Genomic DNA, 21,149 nt, shown 5'->3' with positions numbered 1-21,149 from the left:
CTACAACTGATCGACGTTAGAGATATAGGTCTACAGTTCTGCACATCTGTTCGACGTCCCTTCTTGAAAACGGGGATGACCTGTGCCCTTTTCCAATCCTTTGGAACGCTTCGCTCTTCTAGATTCTGTACAACAGAGTTCATTTGAGATGTACCACTTCCATGAGACCCCTCTATAGTTCTGCACAAAATTCTACAACTGATCGATTTTAGAGATATAGGTCTATAGTTCTGCACATCTGTTCGACGTCCCTTCTTGAAAACGGGAATGACGTGTGCCATTTTCCAATTCTTTGGAACGCTTCGCTCTTCTAGATTCTGTACAAGAGTGTTCATTTGAGATTTACCACTTCCATGAGACCCCTCTATAGTTCTGCACAAAGCTTAATGTACTTTATTCAGTGTCACTAGCTAATTTAATAAGAGTACGTAACCACACGTTTTCGGAATCGAGGGATGCAGGAAGGGCCTGTCCTTGACAGGTGTTGGTCGGGAGCAGGCACTCACCTCTCCCCAGGGCCCGGCGCGCCACTCGGGCTCGTGTCCCGGGCAGGGCGGCCCGTCGCAGGGCTGCGAGCGCGCCGGCGCCGGCGTCATGGCGCACGCGCCGTCCGTCACGACCATGTTGAGATCCGCCGTCAGCTGCTGGCGGCACACGACGGAGCGCGCCTGGGAGCCGCCGCGGCCGCAGCTCACAGAGCAGGGGCTCCACTCGCCGGCCTCCCACCTGCACAGCGCAGCAGAGCCCAGCGTGAGGTTCACCACGCAGGGGGTGCGGGGCTAGTGACAGCGACCCCTGCTGCCAGGGGGGCTCTCTAACCTGGTGGGACTCTCCAAAATCAGATCTACACTACTGGCCATTACAATTGCTACACCAAGAAGAAATGCAGATGATAAACGGATATTCATTGGACAAATATACTATACTAGAACTGACATGATTACATTTTCACGCAGTTTAGGTGCATAGGTCCTGAGAAATCAGTACCCAGACCAACCACCTCTGGCCGTAGTAACGGCCTTGATACGCCTGGGCATTGAGTCTGACAGAGCCTGGATGGCGAGTACAGGTACAGCTTCAACACGATACCACAGCTCATCAAGAGTAGTGACTGGCGTATTGTGACGAGCCAGTTGCTCGCCCACCGTTGACCAGACGTTTTCAATTGGTGAGAGATCTGGAGAATGTGCTGGCCAGGGCAGCAGTCGAACATTTTCTGTATCCAGAATGGCCCCGTACAGGACCTGCAAAATGCGGTCGCGCATTATCCTGCTGAAATGTAGGGTTTCCCAGGGATCGAATGAAGGGTAGAGCCACGGGTCGTAACACATCTGAAATGTAGCGTCCACTGTTCAAAGTGCCGTGAATGCGAACAAGAGGTGACCGAGACGGGTAACCCAATGGCACCCCATACCGTCACGCCGGGTGATACGCCAGTATGGCGATGACGAATACACGCTTCCAATGTGCTTTCACCGCGATGTCGCCAAACACAGATGCGACCATCATGATGCTGTAAAAAGAACCTGGATTCATCCGAAAAAATTTCGTTTTGCCATTCGTGCACCCAGGTTCGTCGTTGAGTACACCATCGGAGGCGCTCCTGTCTGTGATGCAGCGTCAAGGGTAACCGCAGCCATGGTCTCCGAGCTGACAGTCCATGCTGCTGCAAACGTCGTCGAACTGTTCGTGCAGATGATTGTTGTCTTGCTAACGTCCCCATCTGGGATCGAGACGTGGCTGCACGAACTGTTATAGCCTTGCGGATAAGATGGCTGTCAGCTCGAGTGCTAGTGATACGAGGCCGTTGGCATCCAGCACGGCGTTCCGTATTACCCTCCTGAACCCACCGATTCCATATTCTGCTAACAGTCATTGGATCACGACCGGCGCGAGCAGCAATGTCGCGATACGATAAACCGCAATCGCGCTAGGCTACAATCCGACCTTTATCGAAGTCGGAAACGTGATGGTACGCATTTCTCCGCCTTACACGAGGCATCACAACAACGTTTTACCAGGCAACGCCGGTCAACTGCTGTTTGTGTATGATAAATCGGCTGGAAACTTTCCTCATGTCAGCACGTTGTAGGTGTCGCCACAGGCGCCAACCTTGTGTGAATGTTCTGAAAAACTAATGAAAATGGTTCAAATGGCTCTGAGCACTATGGGACTTAACATCTATGGTCATCAGTCCTCTATAACTTCGAACTACTTAAACCTAACTAACCTTAGGGCAGCACACAACACCCAGCCATCACGAGGCAGAGAAAATCCCTGACCCCGCCGGGAATCGAACTCGTGAACTCGGGCGTGGGAAGCGAGAACGCTACCCCACGACCACGAGATGTGGGCAAAGCTAATGACATGAATATCACAGCATCTTATTCCTGTCGGTTAAATTTCGCTTTTGTAGCACTTCATCTTCGTGGTGTAGCAATTTTGATGGCCAGTAGTATAGCTGCTCATGAAAGTTCAATATGGGTTGTAATTATCGTATGGCAGCGAAACGTGGTAGATATGCTAATGCTTTAATGCGGAATCGACTTAACGCCGAAAGCAATTACTTCTGATTTTGACCAGCAGGTGCAAATCTGTGGCGCTGTACAGTGTACGGGCAACTTGCCAGTGGCCGCCATTTTGGGCCCAGTGGTGATATATTGACACTTCTACAGCATATTTAGCTGTGTATATTAAAGAAGTGCTCTCAACAGTGTGATGCACTGCTAAAACTGATCAGTGACTTCAGACGGAAGATGTCGGGTAACAAAAAAAAAGGTAAACTCTCAACAGATATAAGCTAAATGAGTGGAAAAGTAAGTGTTGCGTCGAGCATGAAGCATAGTTCTTTCCCTGCTATCCTTTATTAATAGCGAAAGCAGATTTCGTAGTTCTTCTTGTGGTATCAAGTTTGAACGCTTGCTTTCGTAATAAACGTTGGGTTGGGTTATTTGGGGAAGGAGACCAGTCAGCGAGGTCATCGGTCTCATCGGATTAGGAAGGAAGTCGGCCGTGCCCTTTCAAACGAACCATCCCGGTATTTGCCTGGACCGATTTAGGGAAATCACGGAAAACCTAAATCAGGACGGCCGGACGCGGGATTGAACCGTCGTCCTCCCGAATGCGAGTCCAGTGTCTAACCACTGCGCCACCTCGCTTAACTGCTGAGGTAATCAGTCCCCTAGAACTTAGAACTACTTAAATCTAAGTAACCTAAGGACATCACACACATCCATGCCCGAGGCAGGATTCGAACCTGCGACCGTAGCGGTCGCGCGGTTCCAGTCTGTAGCGCCTAGAACCGCTCGGCCACTCCGACCAGCAAGTGTAGTTCGTCTACAAAGAAGACAGTGTGTAGAACACTTGTGCGACCCATTATTCAGTACTTCTTGAGTGTTCGGGATCCCCATCAAGGAGGATTAAGGAAGACATCGAAGCAGTTCAGAGGCGTGCTGCTAGATTTGTTACTGATAGGTTCGATGAACACGGGAGTGTTGCTGAGATGCTTAGTGGACTCAAATGGAAACCGTTAGCGGGAAGAAGAGAAAATTTAAAGAACAAGTACTTGCAGCTGACTGCAGAACGATTCTACTGCCGCCAACGTAATTTCACTAAAGGACCGGGAACACAAGTGAAATTAGGGCTCGCACAGAAGCATTAAGGAGGTATCAAGTCTTTTGTGTCGACCTGAAACAAGTGGTAGTGGGTACATATCAGATTTTATCAGGATAGGTAACCAATGGGCGGAAAAGCATATTTATTGAGTTATAGACACACATTGCGTACACCGCGTAACAACAACGTAGCTCATAGTTCAAATGGTTCAAATGTCTCTGAACACTATGGGACTTAACATCTGAGGTCATCAGTCCCCTAGAACTTAGAACTACTTAAACCTAACTAATCTAAGGACAGTACACACATCCATGCCCGAGGCAGGATTCGAACCACGACCGTAGCGGTCTCGCGGTTCCACACTGAAGTTAGCGCATAGTTATTGTTCAGCGTGACTCGGGATGCATTTTCAACAGCCGCAACAGTCAAGCTTGGAGACAGGACAATCTCCACGTCACCCCCATCGGTGGTCATCAGCAACGAGTCTCTGCCTTCCCATTTGACTGGTCCAAATTGTATGGTGTTCCTGTAAGATGTGCTGCCATTGTTCTTAAGGACTGTAGCCGTTGTTGAGCGGGGGAGGATGTGGTTTCAGCACAACGGTGCACAACCCCACTTCAGTACTAATGTCTGCGAGCACCTGGGCAATACGTACACACGAAGTTGCATTCGAAGGAGAGGAGGTCCTGTCCTGTGGCCAATGCGATCACCAGGTCTCAGACCTCTCGCCTTTTTCCTCTGAGTTTAAGTCAAGACGTTGGTGTGTGAAATCTCGGTAGAAACAGAGGAAGACTTACTTGCTCGGGTCCAAGCTGCCTGTCCCCTCGTACAACAGACACCTGGGATCTTTGAGAGAGTACTGTAGAACTGCGTGCACCCATTGGCATGCACACAATGAGACTGGCGGTCGGCACTTCGAACATTTACTACGAGCTACGTTGTTGTTATCCGGTGTACGCTGTGTATGTCCATAACACAATAAATATGCATTTCCGATTATTTGTTCTCTATATCTACGTAATCGGTTGTGGACACATATCAGCTGAAATACCAGTTTCATGTCAGCGCACACTCCGCTGCAGAGTGAAAAACTCATTCTGGGACATTATCGGCTGTTCCAATTTGACCCAAAAGGTTTGAGACATCCTGTAGACAGTCGTTTTTCCCTCGCTCCATTTACGAGTGGAATAAGAAAAGAAATGATTAGTAGTGGAACATGATATCGTGTTCCAAACACCATACGGTAGCTTGAGGGATATGAATGTGGATGTAGATATACGCTATTACGCAGGGGCAAAGCAAAATTGCCAACAACCGAGTGTTATCGAGCTACTATTGTGCATTTAAATTTCATTTTAATGATGTGTTCTACGCTCTTACTGCAAACACTAAACGATGAATGAAATAAAAATCGCGGGCAAGTGAGTGAGTGGGTGGTGGCGTTTAGGTGTTGTACTCACTGCGGCGGGCAGGGCTGCTTGGTGTGGCAGCGGCGCGTCTGCGGGGGCGGCCGCTTCTCGGGGCAGCGCCTCTCGGGCACCACCTGCTGCGTCGCCTCCCGCACGCACTGCACCACCGCCGTCTGCACGCCTGGAACACCACACGTGCGGCGTGCACGCACTGACACAGGATACATGGGGGCAAGGCGGAACAGGTCCAAGCTATCAGCTCCCGGTAGAACTGCTTTCCTCCCCATTCCCTCTCCCCGCAAAACTACCTTTTTGTAATTTTTGTACACAAATTTTACAACCTTAACGTAGGTTTAATGAATATAAAATAGAACCACTGCTGAAAAATATATTACGTAAATGGACCGTATTGGAATAAAACATTGCACATAACAATTTAATTGTACAATTGAAGTAAATAAATTAAATTACATCTTAAAAAAAGAACTGAAAGTAGGAGAAAATATATAACTCAATGTTTATGGAAGTCACTGTACATTAAAGAAAAAATGTATTTGCTCCTCATAAGTTATTAATAGCGCATAAATAACTAATTAGAAATAAAAAAGCTGGAATTAAGAGTTGAGTAACTATCCCTTTCCAGGAACTGTGATTTATTGTAAATTTACTTTGTATTTCGTTGCTCAGAGAGGAGCAAATTCGTTCACTATGCCACTGAAGTTAAGTTTGGCAGATGTGTCGTATTCTGTCGACAAGACAGCTAAATTCAGCAGACTGCTTGCGCCAAAACTCAACCTTAAATAGGTTTTTATCGTCTTCAGTTTCCTGCATCTCTGTTCACTATATGCAGCCGTCACTGCCATTTTAGTATCCTCAAAACTATTTCGGTGCTTGGGTAATAATTTGTTAACCAGTACCTTCGAATATCATTAAAATGTCCAAATGGGAGGCCGTGTGAAAGCTCTTCTTCAGATCTTTCACTTGGAACTTTTAATCAGCTGTGTCGCTAACTACCTCCGCATATCAATATTCCTACTACAAATGGTTCAAATGGCTCTGAGCACTATGGGACTCATTTGAGGTCATCAGTCCCCTAGACTTAGAACTATTTAAACCTAAGGACATCACACACATCCATGCCCGAGGCAGGATTCGAACCTGCGACCGTAGCAGCAGTGCGTGGTGGTGGTGGTGGTTAGTGTTTAACGTCCCGTCGACAACTAGGTTATTAGAGACGGAGCGCAAGCTCGGGTTAGGGAAGGATTGGGAAGGAAATCAGCCGTGCCCTTTCGAAGGAACCATCCCGGCATTTGCCTGAAACGATTTAGGGAAATCAGCAGTGCGGTTACGGACTGGAGCGCCTAGAACCGCTCGGCCACCGCGACCGGCTTTCCTGCTACACTGAGGATCAACAGAAGCTCCACATTCTTCAAGATAAAACACATAGCTTTCGTTTAATTGACAGGAAATTAATATCAGATGGAACCGTGTACGCGTGAGTCACATATATTGCGCGCATCTCCTTCTCCCCCCTTTTTCTTTCTCTCTACCTCTTCCCCCTTCCTCTGTCCCTCTCCTCTTCCAACCTGTCTCTCTCCATCTACTCCTCCACCTCAGCCACCTCCTTCTCACCTATCTCTCTGCCCATATCCTCCTTTCTCCTTTCCCCCTCTTTCCCTTGACCTCTCCCCCCCCCCCCCGTCAGTGTCCTTCTCCTCACCTCCCCTCCCTCCACCCATGTCCTCTCAGTTTGTTATTGTCTCTGTCACGTCCTTCCACACACCCTCACTTTCATCTTCCCACAGATACCTATGATTTTAATAATAACAATAAAATGTACTGTACAATTGCAATAAACAAATTACAACTTGTATGAGCTTAAAAAGAACTGAAAATAGGTCAAAATATATTTGGAACTGTTTACGGAATAAATTGTTTTAATATAGCGACAATAAATTGTTTAACTACCGTAAAATATATCAAGTATTTTATTTCAATAATAATAATTTTTTACATTGGTTAACAGCATATTGACTAATCATAACTTGTAGAAACCTGCAATTTATATATATCTATATAACCCATTTGAAAACCTACGTCCGAAAAACTGAGAAACACTTGTGCCACGCATTTAATTTAAGAAATGTAATAGTAACAAACTCTCACTTCTTTGATGACTGCATAATTTGCTCGATATAAAAGCGACGTGTACATCCTCAATCACCAGGATTTCACCAAGCACTGCGGCCAACAACCCCGTTCAGCAAACTCAGTAAGGAGATCGAACGACACTATATGCTTCCAGAGAACTTTTCAGGTCTCAAACATCTTTGATGTGTACATGCGATGAATAATTTTTTTATCACAGATGGGATTCGAGCCCTGGTCTCCCGTCACTGTTCGAGGTTAGGGGTGCACCAAGTGGGCAGAAGCGTGAATGGAAATTTGGACATAAGAGAGAGGCATGCTAGGGCAGTCCGTGCAGTTACGCAAATCCATTGTGCCAGAGTAGCGTAAGAGTTAATGCATCTGCCTAGTGAGCAGGGGACCCGGGCTCCGATCCTCACCTTGGTACAAATTGTCATTCATCTTTTCAGTCTGGATTTACACATCAGTGAGGGGAGTTTTGCTTGTTTCCGCAGTTTCTGCCTACGTCCAGGAAGAAAGCCTTTCTGTTACTAATTCTCGCTTTCTGTTACTTACTTTCGCCCTCTGTCTTGCATTACTCAACTTGTAGTATTTTGCCAGTTTATTTGTGGTGAACATAAAATTGTTTCGGATTTGTTGTTGGCAGCAGGTACGCTCAGTCTGTGACTGTGCTCATGTATATGGCTTGAATGTCACCGGTCAGGCCACGTGAGTATGCACTAACGCGAGGAACTAAAAATTATCTTGTGTTAAACGTATCTTCTAAGTTGTAGATCTTATCACTAATTTAGAGACTCTTCGGTTTGACGCATACTTTATTTTCTGGAATTTAGCTGTGAATTTGGAAATTGGTAAACATACAAAATATAAACGCCTCCCAAAACCTTTTTTTTTTTAATGGGAGAAGGTCATGACCCTCCTCCATTGTGATTGGCGTCTTTATGTGGGGATAATACAGAAATCCACGGTACACAGTTGAACTGAAAGCGAGACAAATGAGAATTTTGTCGACGGAGACGACTGTGGAAGGGAAAAATATCCAGGTTTTGTATTCTGGTGGTGTAGACTACCGCGAGCCTATTTCGGAATGGTACTGAAAGTGGAGTCTGTATTCGTTCACAGTCGAGGGTAATGTCGGGCTTCACAAATTAAGACGCAAAGCGAAAACCGTCTCTTGGGCTGTTTAGCATGCAGTTTAGTCGTCACACTGGTGATCTGTGGTAGTAGCTGAATGCTAGCTTACCTCCACCACAGGTCTGCGAGCACTCTGAGAAGCCGGTGACGCGCCAGACGAACTTGCGGCGGCGGCCGCGGGGTCGCGCTGGCGGCGGCGCCGGCTGCGACTCGGTGGCTTGCACGCCCGTGCCGTGCGGGAACGCAGGGCTGCAACAGCAGCGGCAGACTCAAAACACAGGCAAACTCAAGCAGACGGCGCACAGAGTCTACTAATTATAATCAGCAGCTGACGTGTCCTTCTGGTATAAAATGGCTTGCCTATTACAACCGCAGCGTGCAGGGCTTAAGGCCGCGCGAGGCCCACGGCATTAAAGGTCCATTCTCCTCAGCCAGCCTATAACATAAGCGATTTTTACATTTTTTTTTTTGGAAAACCTAACGAAGAAATTAACGTAAATATTTTTGCACATTGTTTGCTGATTCTTGGACAACGTTTTCTGATTTTTTAAGGAAATTCCGTCATCATTAAGCCCCCCAGCCGAGGAGTTAAAGTTGCTCTGTCCAAAATGAGTTGTGTCCATGAGTCACGCAGTCTCCAAATCTTATCTGAAAAAGAAAAACAAACAGTTTCTTAAGCTATAAGTTATTGTCCACGTAGTAATAGCGAAGTTTTATGAAATTTGATAAACTAATATAACGACGGACGTTTGAAACAAAGATATAGTTCTGTCGTGTGTTTTTGGTTACGTTTTTGCAATAACTGATGCATAAATTAAAATGAAAAATAGCTTGCTACTCCTTGCGGACATTCCCGTGAGAAATTTACCCAAATTTCAAGACGATATCTTTGTCAGTGTGCCCGCAATCCATTCCTTCACCTTGAGATACAGTCTACGTCTGTAAGGAGTAATATGCTATTTTTTATTTTAATTTATTCATTATTTACTGCAAAAAAAGTGACCAAAACACACAACAAAACTACACCTTTGTTTCAAAACTCCACCATTTTATTATTTTTCCAAATTTCAGAAATCTTTGCTGTTGCTCTATGCACAATATACTACAGATTAAGAGATTTTTTTTTATTTCCGATAAGATTTTCACACTGCAGGACTCAAAGGCACAATTCATTCTGAAAAGAGAAACTTCAACTCCCCGGATGGAGGGCTTAATGACAACTGAATTTGTGTAAAAAGTCAGAAAATGTTGTCCAAGAATCAATAAATAAAGTGAAAAAAGATTTAATTGATTGCTTCATTCGTTTTCCAAAAAAGGAATCCTAAAAATCGCTCATTTTATAGGCTCACTGAGGAGAGTGCACCCTTAATGACATGTGGGGCCCTAATTCAGATTTTCAAAACACGTCATTATACTTAATTATAACATGTGAAAGTAACGTTTAGTATATTTTATTTCACTAATTTAAGCACTAACAAATTCTTTATCCTTTGAGTTTTGACCCTTTCTGACCAACATAACAAACATGCAAGGTTATTCATAACTACCTATGGGGGTTTCAAATGATGACTGCCCGGAAACTAAAAGGGATTCAGAAAAATAACACGTGTCAATGGATAAAGCATCTCTCCAAGTTACGGTTCGTAATACGCGCTGTGACGTAGTGACTAGGGGGGGGGGGGGGGGAGGCGTGTCAGAACAGACAGATCACAGTTATTGTTGCATCGAATTACTTCGCGCGTGCACATAAACATCTCAGTGACAAGGTCTGCAAAGTGGCCTGCTGTCTTGCCCTTCCGGGCAATGCGTATCAGAGACTTTAATGGCTGAACGCGTGTACTGACTTTTATTGGCAGACGGTGGCCATTGAGCATGTGTAATGTGAGCTAAAAACTTCGAGAGATGCTCTATCCACTGATATGTGTCAGTTGATTGTGTGTCTTGGAGTTTTCTTCCGAAACCCCAGAAGTATTTACGGTGTGTAGAATACGTATTATTCACACAATCACGAAGTTTAGATGTGCAGGTAAGCGCGAGAATTATCGAACAATCAGCTAAATAAGTCATACATCCAAGTTGCTAAGAAGAATAATAAATTCAAAAGTTATAAAGAAAATTAAGGGTTTGATAGACAACGATCAGTTTGGCTTTTGGGAATGTATTAGCGTCATAGAGGCAGCTCTGATGTTAAGAAATATCTAGAGACGTTAAGGCAATGTAAAATGGCGACAATTTTGAGTAAGCTGTAGGAAAAGACGGGTAATGTATGTCCAATAACCAAGGGCGAATAATGAGATTGGAAGAACAAGAAGAAAAGCTCAGATTAAAAAAGGTAAGACAGTCTTTCATCCCTACTGTTCAATCTAACCATCGAAGAATAATTGGCGATAATAAAAGAAGAGTTCAAGAGTGGACTTACAATTCAGGGAGAAAGAATATATTGCTCAGACTCACTGATCTTCAGTGAAAGTGAGGAAGGATTAGAGGACCTGTTGAATGGAAGATCACTCTAGTGAGAACAGAGTATGAACCGAGGGCAAATCGAAGAAAGACGATAGTAACGATGTGCAATAGAAATAAAACGGAAAACTTATTATCGAAGTTGGTGATCATGAAGCGGAGGAGGTTAAGGAATTGCTATCTTGCAAGCAAAATAAAAAATTACAGACGAAGCAACGAGACATAAAAAGCAGATTAGCACCGGAAAAGAGGCATTCCTGCCCGAAGGAAGTCTACTAGTATCAAACATAGGTTTCACTCTGAGGAAGAAATCTCTGAGAATGAGAATGTACGTTTGGAGCACAGCGTTGTATGCTTGTTAGTCATGGACTGCGAGAAAACCGGAACAGAAGAGAATCTAAGCGTTTCAGGTGTGGTGCTGTATATTAGGTGGTAGGGAGGAGAGCACACTCAGCCATTGCCACAGTGACCAAAGAAAGTCTCAGTTTATTTACGTGAATACAGGGAAAATCTGCGGAGATTTCCCATTCTTGGCTTACAGAATGCATCTTGAAATGCAAGAGGTTGGTATCGGCCGCTAGACATGTTCCACCCATTGGTCGAGACGTCAGTGCCTAACCACCGTGGCGGGCAAGATTAATATGATTGTATAACAAGATCTGGAGGGAAAGGCACCGAAAGCAGTGCTGCTGTGACATACGAAGATTGTCCGGAAAATACGTATACGAGGTGCATTCAAGTTCTAAGGCCTCCGATTTTTTTTTCTAATTAACTACTCACCCAAAATCGATGACACTGGCGTTACTTCGCGACGTAATCGCCCTGCAGACGTACACATTTTCCACAACGCTGACGCCATGATTCTGTGGCAGCGGCGAAGGCTTCTTTAGGAGTCTGTTTTGACCACTGGAAAATCGCTGAGGCAATAGCAGCACGGCTGGTGAATGTGCGGCCACGGAGAGTGTCTTTCATTATTGGAAAAAGCCAAAAGTCACTAGGAGCCAGGTCAGGTGAGTAGGGAGCAAGAGGAATCAGCCGGCCGCGGTGGTCTCGCGGTTCTAGGCGCGCAGTTCGGAACCGTGCGACTGCTACGGTCGCAGGTTCGAATTCTGCCTCGGGCATGGATGTGTGTGATGTCCTTACGTTAGTTAGGTTTAAGTAGTTCTAAGTTCTAGGGGACTGATGACCACAGCAGTTGAGTCCCATAGTGCTCAGAACCATTTGAACCATTTGAAGAGGAATCACTTCAAAGTTGTTATCACGAAGAAACTGTTGCGTAACGTTAGCTCGATGTGTGGGTGCGTTGTCTTGGTGAAACAGCACATGCGCAGCCCTTCCCGGACGTTTTTGTTGCAGTGCAGGAAGGAATTTGTTCTTCAAAACATTTTCGTAGGATGCACCTGTTATCGTAGTGCCCTTTGGAACGCAATGGGTAAGGATTACGCCCTCGCTGTCCCAGAACATGGACACCATCATTTTTTCAGCACTGGCGGTTACCCGAAATTTTTTTGGTGGCGGTGAATCTGTGTGCTTTCATTGAGCTGACTGGCTCTTTGTTTCTGGATTGAAAAATGGCATCCACGTATCATCCATTGTCACAACCGACGAAAAGAAATTCCCATTCATGCCGTCGTTGTGCGTCAACATTACTTGGCAGCATGCCACACGGGCTGCCATGAGGTCGTCTGTCAGCATTCGTGGCAACCACCTGGATGACACTTTTCGCGTTTTCAGGTCGTCATGCAGGATTGTGTGCACAGAACCCACAGAAATGCCAACTCTGGAGGCGATCTGTTCAACAGTCATTTGGTGATCCCCCAAAACAATTCTCTCCATTTTCTCGATCATGTCGTCAGACCGGCTTGAGCGAGCCCGAGGTTGTTTCGGTTTGTGGTCACACGATGTTCTGCCTTCATTAAACTGTCGCACCCACGGACGCACTTTCGACACATCCGTAACTCCATCACCACATGTCCCCTTCAACTGTCGATGAATTTCAATTGGCTTCACACCACGCAAAATCAGAAAACGAATGATTGCACGCTGTTCAAGTAAGGAAAATGTCGCCATTTTAAGTATTTAAAACAGTTCTCATTCTCGCCCCTGGCGGTAAAATTCCATCTGCCGTACGGTGCTGCCATCTCTAGGACATATTGACAATGAGCGCGGCCTCATTTTAAAACAATGCGCATGTTTCTATCTCTTTCCAGTCCGGAGAAAAAAAAAAATCGGAGGACTTAGAACTTGACTGCACCTCGTAAAAGTTGAATAATGTCTTTATCTTAGAAGTTGCAGTCACCACCAGGTGAGACTACTACTGTAATCAATCCCATCAACGCTCAGTTCGAGTCAGAGCACTCTGCGTGAAGGTGGGAGTGTGCGGCAGCTTGTTGAGAGTTACCCTTTTCCACCTGCCGTCGGCATGGAGCTCTCTCTGATTGAGGAACAGAGCGTCAACATCACGTTTCTTGCAAAGCTAGGCAACATTGGCCGTGAGATTTTTGAGCGTTTGAACAGGTTTACGGAGACAATTCTCTGAAGGAACCAACCGTGAACAAGTGTTTAAAAAGGTTACGGGATGGCCAAGAAGAAGTGAACGATGACGCTCGCCCAGGACGCCCGTCGACATCGAGTTCCGATGCAAATGTTGAACTAATTCGGGCTTGTGTTCTTAAAGACCGTAGATTGACAGTCAGAATGTTTGCTGACGAGCTGTCAGTCCCCAAAACAATCGTTCACGAAATCCTAACACAAAAACTTCAAATGAAGAAATTGTGTGCGAAAATAGTACGGAAGCTCTTGACGCCCGAACAGAAAGCAAAAAAAAAATGGTTCAAATGGCTCTGAGCACTATGGGACTCAACTGCTGCGGTCATCAGTCCCCTAGAACTTAGAACTAATTAAACCTAACTAACCTAAGGGCATCACACACATCCATCACCGGGGCAAGATTCGAACCTGCGACCGCAGCAGTCTCACGGTTGCCGACTGCGCGCCTAGAACCGCGAGACCACCGCGGCCGGCTGAACAGAAAGCAAAGAGGGTTGAGTGCTGTGAGGATTGGTTGGAAGCAGAGGAATGAGGGGACTTTCTCAACCGAGTCATCACTGGAGACGAGTCCTGGTTTTACGAATTCGATTTGGAGCTCAAATATCAAAGCAAGGAATGGAAACTAGCAGGAGAACCGAGAACAAAGAAAGTTGCGAAAATCAACTTCCAATGTGAAGTCAATGTTGTTTGTTTTATTTGATTCTAGAGGCATTGTTCACAAGGAATTCGTCCCTCTCAGCCAGAGAGTGAACGGAAATTTTTACGTTGATGTTCTGACACGTCTCAGAGCTCGTGTGGCCCGAATTCGACTGGAGTTGGCAAAAGGGGGCAGGCGGATCCTTCAACACGACAATGCGCCCGCTCACACGTCGCTCGTTTGGCCCGAAGCTCAATCACCGTGACAGACCACCTATATTATTCACCCGATTTAGCCCTGTGTGACTTCTTCATGTTCCCGAAATGCAAAATGGTGCTTCGGGGACGGCACTTGGGAGATGTGGAAGCCACGGCAACTGAACAACATCACAACTGAAGACTTTCAGCAATGTTATCAACAGTGGAAACGGCGTGGGTAGAAGTTTATCGCGTCTCAGGGCGAGTAGTTTGAATGAGACCATATTGTAATACCTGAATAATTGTAAAATAAAGTTATTATTCAACTTTTATAAGTATTTTCCGGACAAACCTCGTATTCTTAGACCTGTGTATAGGGAGGGCTATCTGTCACGCACAGTTGTACCTTATGGACTTGCAGTGGCTTAGCGACAACTGCCTTCAAAGCAGAAAACCGCATCTGCAGTCAAAATGTGGAGCAAGAGTTGACTGCAACTGCTTCCGCGAACTGCAGTACCCGGGGACTCACTTCCTTTTTCTAGAGCCTCTGTGACTGACTTCATGTGGTCAAGCTAGATCATGGGACGAACACCTGGGACTACTTGTATTTAACAAAATAATCTGAAGCCTTCTTCCTGAGTAAGCAAGCCTTGTACTGACCTCAAAAACATCCAAGAAATGAGGAGAAAAAAAAAAAAGAAATAACCAAATGTTCAGTGACATGTGAGCAAGTATCGCATGCATATCAAGACATCCCGTACACATAACTAGGTGGAGCGATATAGTTTAGATTCTCTGGTTGAATGTACTTTCTCTCATGAACATAGGGGCTGCTCCACTGTTGCTCTGAATATGGTGTCGGTTTGTAAAGTGTTGATCTTATGATGTTGAGAGTTAAGGTTGTTGTGCCACGACAGTACTTTGTGATGAAGGGTCAATGATTTGCGATACAGTTTAGTCTTCATCTCTCAAGGATTTTATGAAAACTGACTCAGTCTGCGAAAGCCTACGAACTTACATCTGTTTGTTAGTATGGGTATGCGATATGTGAATGTAGAATGTTAATTTCTGAAATTTCTGATGAATGTCAAAGTGTGTCCTGTATTTTAACAGTCATCTTATTGTGTAGCTAAGGTGTGAATTATGTCATGGGGAAAGGGGAGGTAATTTCAGACACATCTGGGTTGAATAAAATCACAGATTTGAGACTCGACTAAAACATACTTTACGCACCTGTTGGGCGCGTCTCGAACGGCTTCGGCTGTAGCGCACGCCTTTAATATATATGCGTGTAGTGCCATGGACCACTTCATGTATCCATTGAGCAGAGTGTTTATAATTATTTGCCCGTAGAAGGCAACTCAAATCTTTCGGATAATCGACCACCGTTAAGGGTTGGGTACGTCAGGCAGAAGTTTTCAAAAACTTGACTGCACACTGCTTGCGAGAAGCTAACTGCTTTTGTAAGTAGCCTGCTTAGGTTTATATGTTGGTAACGCCACGTAGCGCGCTGTATGAAAATCACTGACAGCACACAGCACAGTCAGCGATTTCCATTCAGAGCGCTGCGTGGCGTTACCAGCATAAAAACCTAAACAGCCAGCCTACTTACACTTTATCTCTGAAAGCCTAAACAAATCGCAGACTGGCTTCATTCGAAGCTGTGTTCGCGATGAACAGTTGCTGAGGGAAAGGAGGACGAGAAGATTTGGAAACGAAGATAGTTGTAGCATTTTTATAGGAGTAATTTTGTTTCGAAGTCTTTTCATCGAGTGTCTAGATAGCCGGCCAGGGTGACCGAGCGGTTCCAGGCGCTACAGTCTGGAACCGCGCGAGCGCTACGGTCGCAGGTTCGAATCGTGCCTCGGGCATGGATGTGTGTGATGCCCTTAGGTTAGTTAGGTTTAAGTAGTTCTAAGTTCTAGGGGACTGATGACCTCAGAAGTCCCTTAGTGCTCAGAGCCATTTGAACCATTTTTTATGCCTAGATGTTCTTGGAATTTTCTACCTGTAAAGTTAAGGCTTCAAACGTTTTTACAGACGACCATGTCGTCCCACGGCAGGCAAGTAAACCACACCATTAGTGTGATGCATGTAGAATACCGTACACAGAGCAGACCCTTGTGGTACCTCTGCCACAGCATTGTTGTCCACACATAAGTGACTGACGCGTCCCACAGAAAACGTCTCTTCGCCGGAATCTAGTGAATCACACGGATAATACGTCCTCGAATGTCGTAAATCATCATGTGAGACGTAGTCAAAACATTAGGATCAGACTGCCAAGCGCGATTCAAGTAACCGTTGTCTGTGTGGTGACGGGATTTCGTAGCGCTTTCACGCAGAATGCGAGTCCAGAGTTTCAACCAATGCGACACTTCGTTCCCTGGTCTCTGAGAACGCATTTGCCTTTGCAGCGAACGGATTTTCCCAGAATACTCCGAAGTAGACTGAGGAATGACCGGCAGAGCGCGTGACAGAGGTTGCAACGGCGAACCACCTGAGCCGTGTTAAACAACGGGCAGTGTGTTGGGGGCCACGTTTATGCTGAGTGTAGAACACGCCGAAACTGTTTGTAGCGAAATGGGCCGTAAACGCCACCGGGCTGAAGAATGTGACGCTTTGACGACTTTGTTTTGGCGGTGCATTCCCGTTTCTGTATGGAGCGTCGCGGGCGCCTGTTTCATCACTCGCCTTTCCTCCCACACGGTCCACAGTCCGTCTCGGAAACAACAGCGCGCCCTGTGCCGACGCCTCGCAGAACAGAACACACACACGATGGACGGCGTTTTCTATATCGTTGTAAGGTGGCTATGATTTCGCACCTTACAAGCACTCATCCACATACTTTGCCGAGAACTACAACCAGAATTAGGTATCATTTGATATGTTGTGCATCGTATAAATCAATATTTAAAGGAGACTGACATTGTCACTTACGCCTCGTAAATAACTGTTAACGGTTATTGCATGAAAGGTGGCGGAGTGTCTTTATTAACAGAACGGCGTAACGAATGATTGCCCATACCAGCAGAGGTTGGAACGCCAGTGGAGATGAAACGGCAGGCAAACACTGGGTAGAAGGCCCGCACAGATGTTGGTCCTGCTAAAACACAAGAAGTAGCTTGACGGACGTCTTGGCACCTGAGCTCTGGAGCACAACAGGGTGACGGCCGGCCGCTATTGTAGCAGGACCGGATGGATAACCGGGAACTCTGCAAATCTTGGACGCAGGCGTGAGGAAGGAAGAAGCGGCACCTCGGAAACCACATAGGCTTGGTTATTTCCAAGGAGTTTTACTCAGAAGCGTACCATTGTACGAGTATAGGTTTTTCCTCGCGAACGTTCCGCGCTGGACGGCAAAAGGCTAAAATATGGTTAGTCGGTGTTCGGAAGAATCTGTAGAGAGGGAGAATATTTCGTGGTTTCGGGAATATGATTCGTTTTCGGAATTACGAGGGTGGGGAGCCGAGCCTTGCTGAGAAGCCAGCAGTGGAGAGACGTGCTCGTCTATTGTGAGCACCTATGTCAGACGGTCGCTCGGTATCAGCTTTGTTGGTACAGACGGACATGATGTCTTTGATCTCAGGAAAGTTTATAGTTAGAGCAGTTAGACACTGTACTGTTGCGAACCTATTCGATCCTGGACTTCACCTCAGGGTTGGAAGTCGTCGTTGAGTATGAAGCGTTCAGTAATTGAGAGCACTTCTTCTGCCTATACTTACGTTGAGACGTTATCTGAACTCCATCCTTGTAGCTGGGAGTTCGCATTTCTCGTCTGTAGAACACAGAGAGGAGAAGACAATATTAGAGTATATACGTCAGAGGACCGCCTTCTGCCGTCCTAGGGTTTGAAAGAGTTTATTTGTGGCTGGAGTTCTTCCATCGTTGCAGAAGAGTACGAGAACCATCACTTCGAAGCACCAGACGCAGTACATACGGTGATATCGCAAATTGCTTCGGCTTACTAGGGCTATAAAGCTAAACAGCTGTGATCCCGTTAGTTTATTTCCACTGAGGTTCCACACTACCATAGATCATCTTTGAAAGAAGTGTCTTCTAGTGTTTGGTACATGGATGATGTCAGCCATTTCGCGTTAGTGGTACTAGACCGCGCAGTCATAATAAAGGGGAGAGTCGGGCAATCGATTAATAATTATTGGTTAGGAAATATAGAGAATTGTACTTAAAGGGTTGATTTTAATCTATAATAAATATATATTGAACAACAACGTTTATCATTTAGTAGTATTAGTTGCGTTCATCATTCATTTATGTTTAGATTGTAATTTATATGTAAAAAAGAGCATTATGAGATCCTAAGATCTGCTTCAGGGGTTAGTCAGACAGGGTCAAATCATCATTTTAGCGTTTATTATTTTCCGTTGCGCACATTCATTTTTACACCCGCCTGGAGTAGCATTTTCAACGTTTACAGCGCTACTTACCTTTTGTCCAGTCCGTTCAGAGGTGAACCGTCCTTCAGGTGTTTGTCGTTTGGTCGGGGGTTGATACCTGTGAACAAGAAAGGCGAATTCTTTAGTCAGAGCCGTCTGAAAGACAATCTGGGTGGAGTATTTTTGAAGCAGTAAGAACTCAACGAAAGTGTTGACTGCTTCATAAGTGTTCATCCGTACAAAAACACATTCGTCTGATCACTATGTATACCGCATGATGTGTTTTTCTGAACTGGCGTTACGAAGTGGCAGTTACGACCTGGAGAGTGAAAAGGGACAAATATGGAAGAAGAAATACGAACTAGAATTATAATACCAATTTTCAGTAAGATAAAAGTGGTTGCATTATGTCAATTTCATCCATATTATTACAAAAGTCTTGACTGCTTCATATGTGTTCATCCGTACAAAAACACATTCGTCTGATCACTATGTATACCGCATGATGTGTTTTTCTGAGCGGGCGTTACGAAGTGGCAGTTACGACCTGGAGAGTGAAAAGGGACAAATATGGAAAAAGAAATACGAACTAGAATTATAATACCAATTTTGAGTAAGATAAAAGTGGTTGCATTAAGTCAATTTCATCCATATTATTTCCTGTTGAACTTCGTGACTGTACCCTTATAAGGTGAGACAAATGTAATGTATTGCGAATACATAGAAAGAAGGATGCTTTATTGTACGATTATATGGGAGCGGAACAAACACTGGTAGCAGTTACTTCTGTAAAATGTCTGGGAGTATGCGTGCGGAACGATTTGAAGTGGAATGATCATATAAAATTAATTGTTGGTAAGGTGGGTACCGGGTTGAGATTCATTGGGAGAGCCCTTAGAAAATGTAGTCCATAAACAAAGGAGGAGGCTTACAAAACACTCGTTCGACCTCTACTTGAGTATTGCTCTTCAGTGTGGGATCCGTACCAGATCGGGTTATCGGAGGAGATAGAGAAGATCCAAAGAAGAGCGGCGCGTTTCATCACAGAGTTATTTGGTAACCGTGATAGCGTTACGGAGAAGTTTAGCAAACTCAAGTGGCAGACTCTGCAAGAGGCGCTCTGCATCGCGGTGTAGGTTGCTCGCCAGGTTTCGAGAGGGTGCGTTTCTGGATGAGGTATCGAATATATTGCTTCCCCCTACTTATACTTCCCGAGGAGATCACGAATGTAAAATTAGAGAAATTCGAGCGCGCACGGAGGCTTTCAGACAGTCGTTCTTCCCGCGAACCATACGCGACTGGAACAGAAAAGGGAGGTAATGACAGTGGCACGTAAAGTGCCCTCCGGCACACACCGTTGGGTGGCTTTCGGAGTGTAAATGTAGATGTAGATGTAGATAAGGTATTGTTTAAGAAAATCCGCTACCAAATGCAGACGACTTATTTAAAACACTACCGGTTTCGGACGTACGCCAATCATCAAGTGATTAAATTCAGCTTCAGCTATATAATATTGACTAAGGAGACGTAAGTGAAAGTCTTGGAGGGTGGCAAAGTGACAAGAGTTCATGTACGGTACTCATTTACATAGATATACAGCGTGTTTCACAATATCTATTATAGGCTTCTAAAGGCTGTAGAGGGGACTTTGTAGATAAAATCTTGATAAGGAACCGATATTCGGAAATTGCTTTGATGTCTTCCTTTAACCCGACCTGGTGCTGATCCCAGATACTCGAGCAGTATTCAAGAACAGGTTGCACCAGCGTCCTATATGCACTGTCCTCTACAGATGAACCACACTTTCTCAAAATTCTCCTAATAAACCGGAGTCGACCATTCGCCTTTCCTGCCACAATCCTCACATACACGTTCCTTTTCATATCACTTTGCAACGCTGTGCCCAGATATGGGGGTGTCAAGTAGCGTACTGCAATGCTGTATTCGAACATTACAGGTTCGTTTCTCATTTTCATCCGCATTATGTTACATTTTACGACACGTAGAGCCAGCTAACAGCCATCACACCAACTAGAAATTTTATCTACGTCGTTTTATATCCTCCTAAAGTCACTCATCTTCGACACCTTCCCATACACCACAGCATCAGCACGTACCGCAGATTGCTGGCCACCCTGTCCGCCGGATCATTTACAATATGGAAAATAATACCCGCCGTATCACATTTCGCTGGGGCGCTCCTGACGATACTCTTGTCTCTTATGAACAAGGACAACGTGCTGGGTTCTATTAATTAAGAAGACTTTGAGCCACTTACATATCTGGGAACCTATTTCGTATATTCGTTCCTTCGTTAACAGTCTGCAGTGAGGTACAGTCTCAAACGCTTTTCAGAAAAACTAAAAATAGTCAGACGAAAATGGTATTTTATTTAAAGGGATCCGGAACACGTTCTCGATAGACTCTTTCTTCGCGTCTACCATTGCGTGCCGTACCGTAACGTGGGAGGCTCGAAAACGTCTTCAAAGTAATTTTATATCCAAACAGTGCGTTTATGGACCTGTTTTATGATGGAACTTTGTCTACAATGACTAGATGTCTGTAATAGAAATTCTAAAACACCCTGTAGATTGAATGTTCA

General features: G+C 45.2%; 1 protein-coding gene across 1 annotated transcript in view; it reads right to left on the bottom strand.

The window, feature by feature from the left end:
* Window positions 1–21,149, bottom strand: part of LOC126272046 (thrombospondin type-1 domain-containing protein 4) — a 2,052,781-nt gene that overhangs the window by 67,871 nt on the left and 1,963,761 nt on the right. The window contains exons 10-13 of the mRNA XM_049974560.1: window positions 18,599–18,665; window positions 8,416–8,555; window positions 5,076–5,205; window positions 507–726 (exon numbers count right to left, since the gene is read on the bottom strand). Coding sequence (XP_049830517.1) covers window positions 507–726; window positions 5,076–5,205; window positions 8,416–8,555; window positions 18,599–18,665 — 557 coding nt within the window. The remainder of the gene's footprint in view (window positions 1–506; window positions 727–5,075; window positions 5,206–8,415; window positions 8,556–18,598; window positions 18,666–21,149) is intronic.

This window comes from Schistocerca gregaria, chromosome 5 (assembly GCF_023897955.1).
Source record: "Schistocerca gregaria isolate iqSchGreg1 chromosome 5, iqSchGreg1.2, whole genome shotgun sequence".
Lineage (NCBI taxonomy): Eukaryota > Metazoa > Arthropoda > Insecta > Orthoptera > Acrididae > Schistocerca > Schistocerca gregaria.
This window is presented reverse-complemented; position numbering and strand designations above follow the sequence as displayed.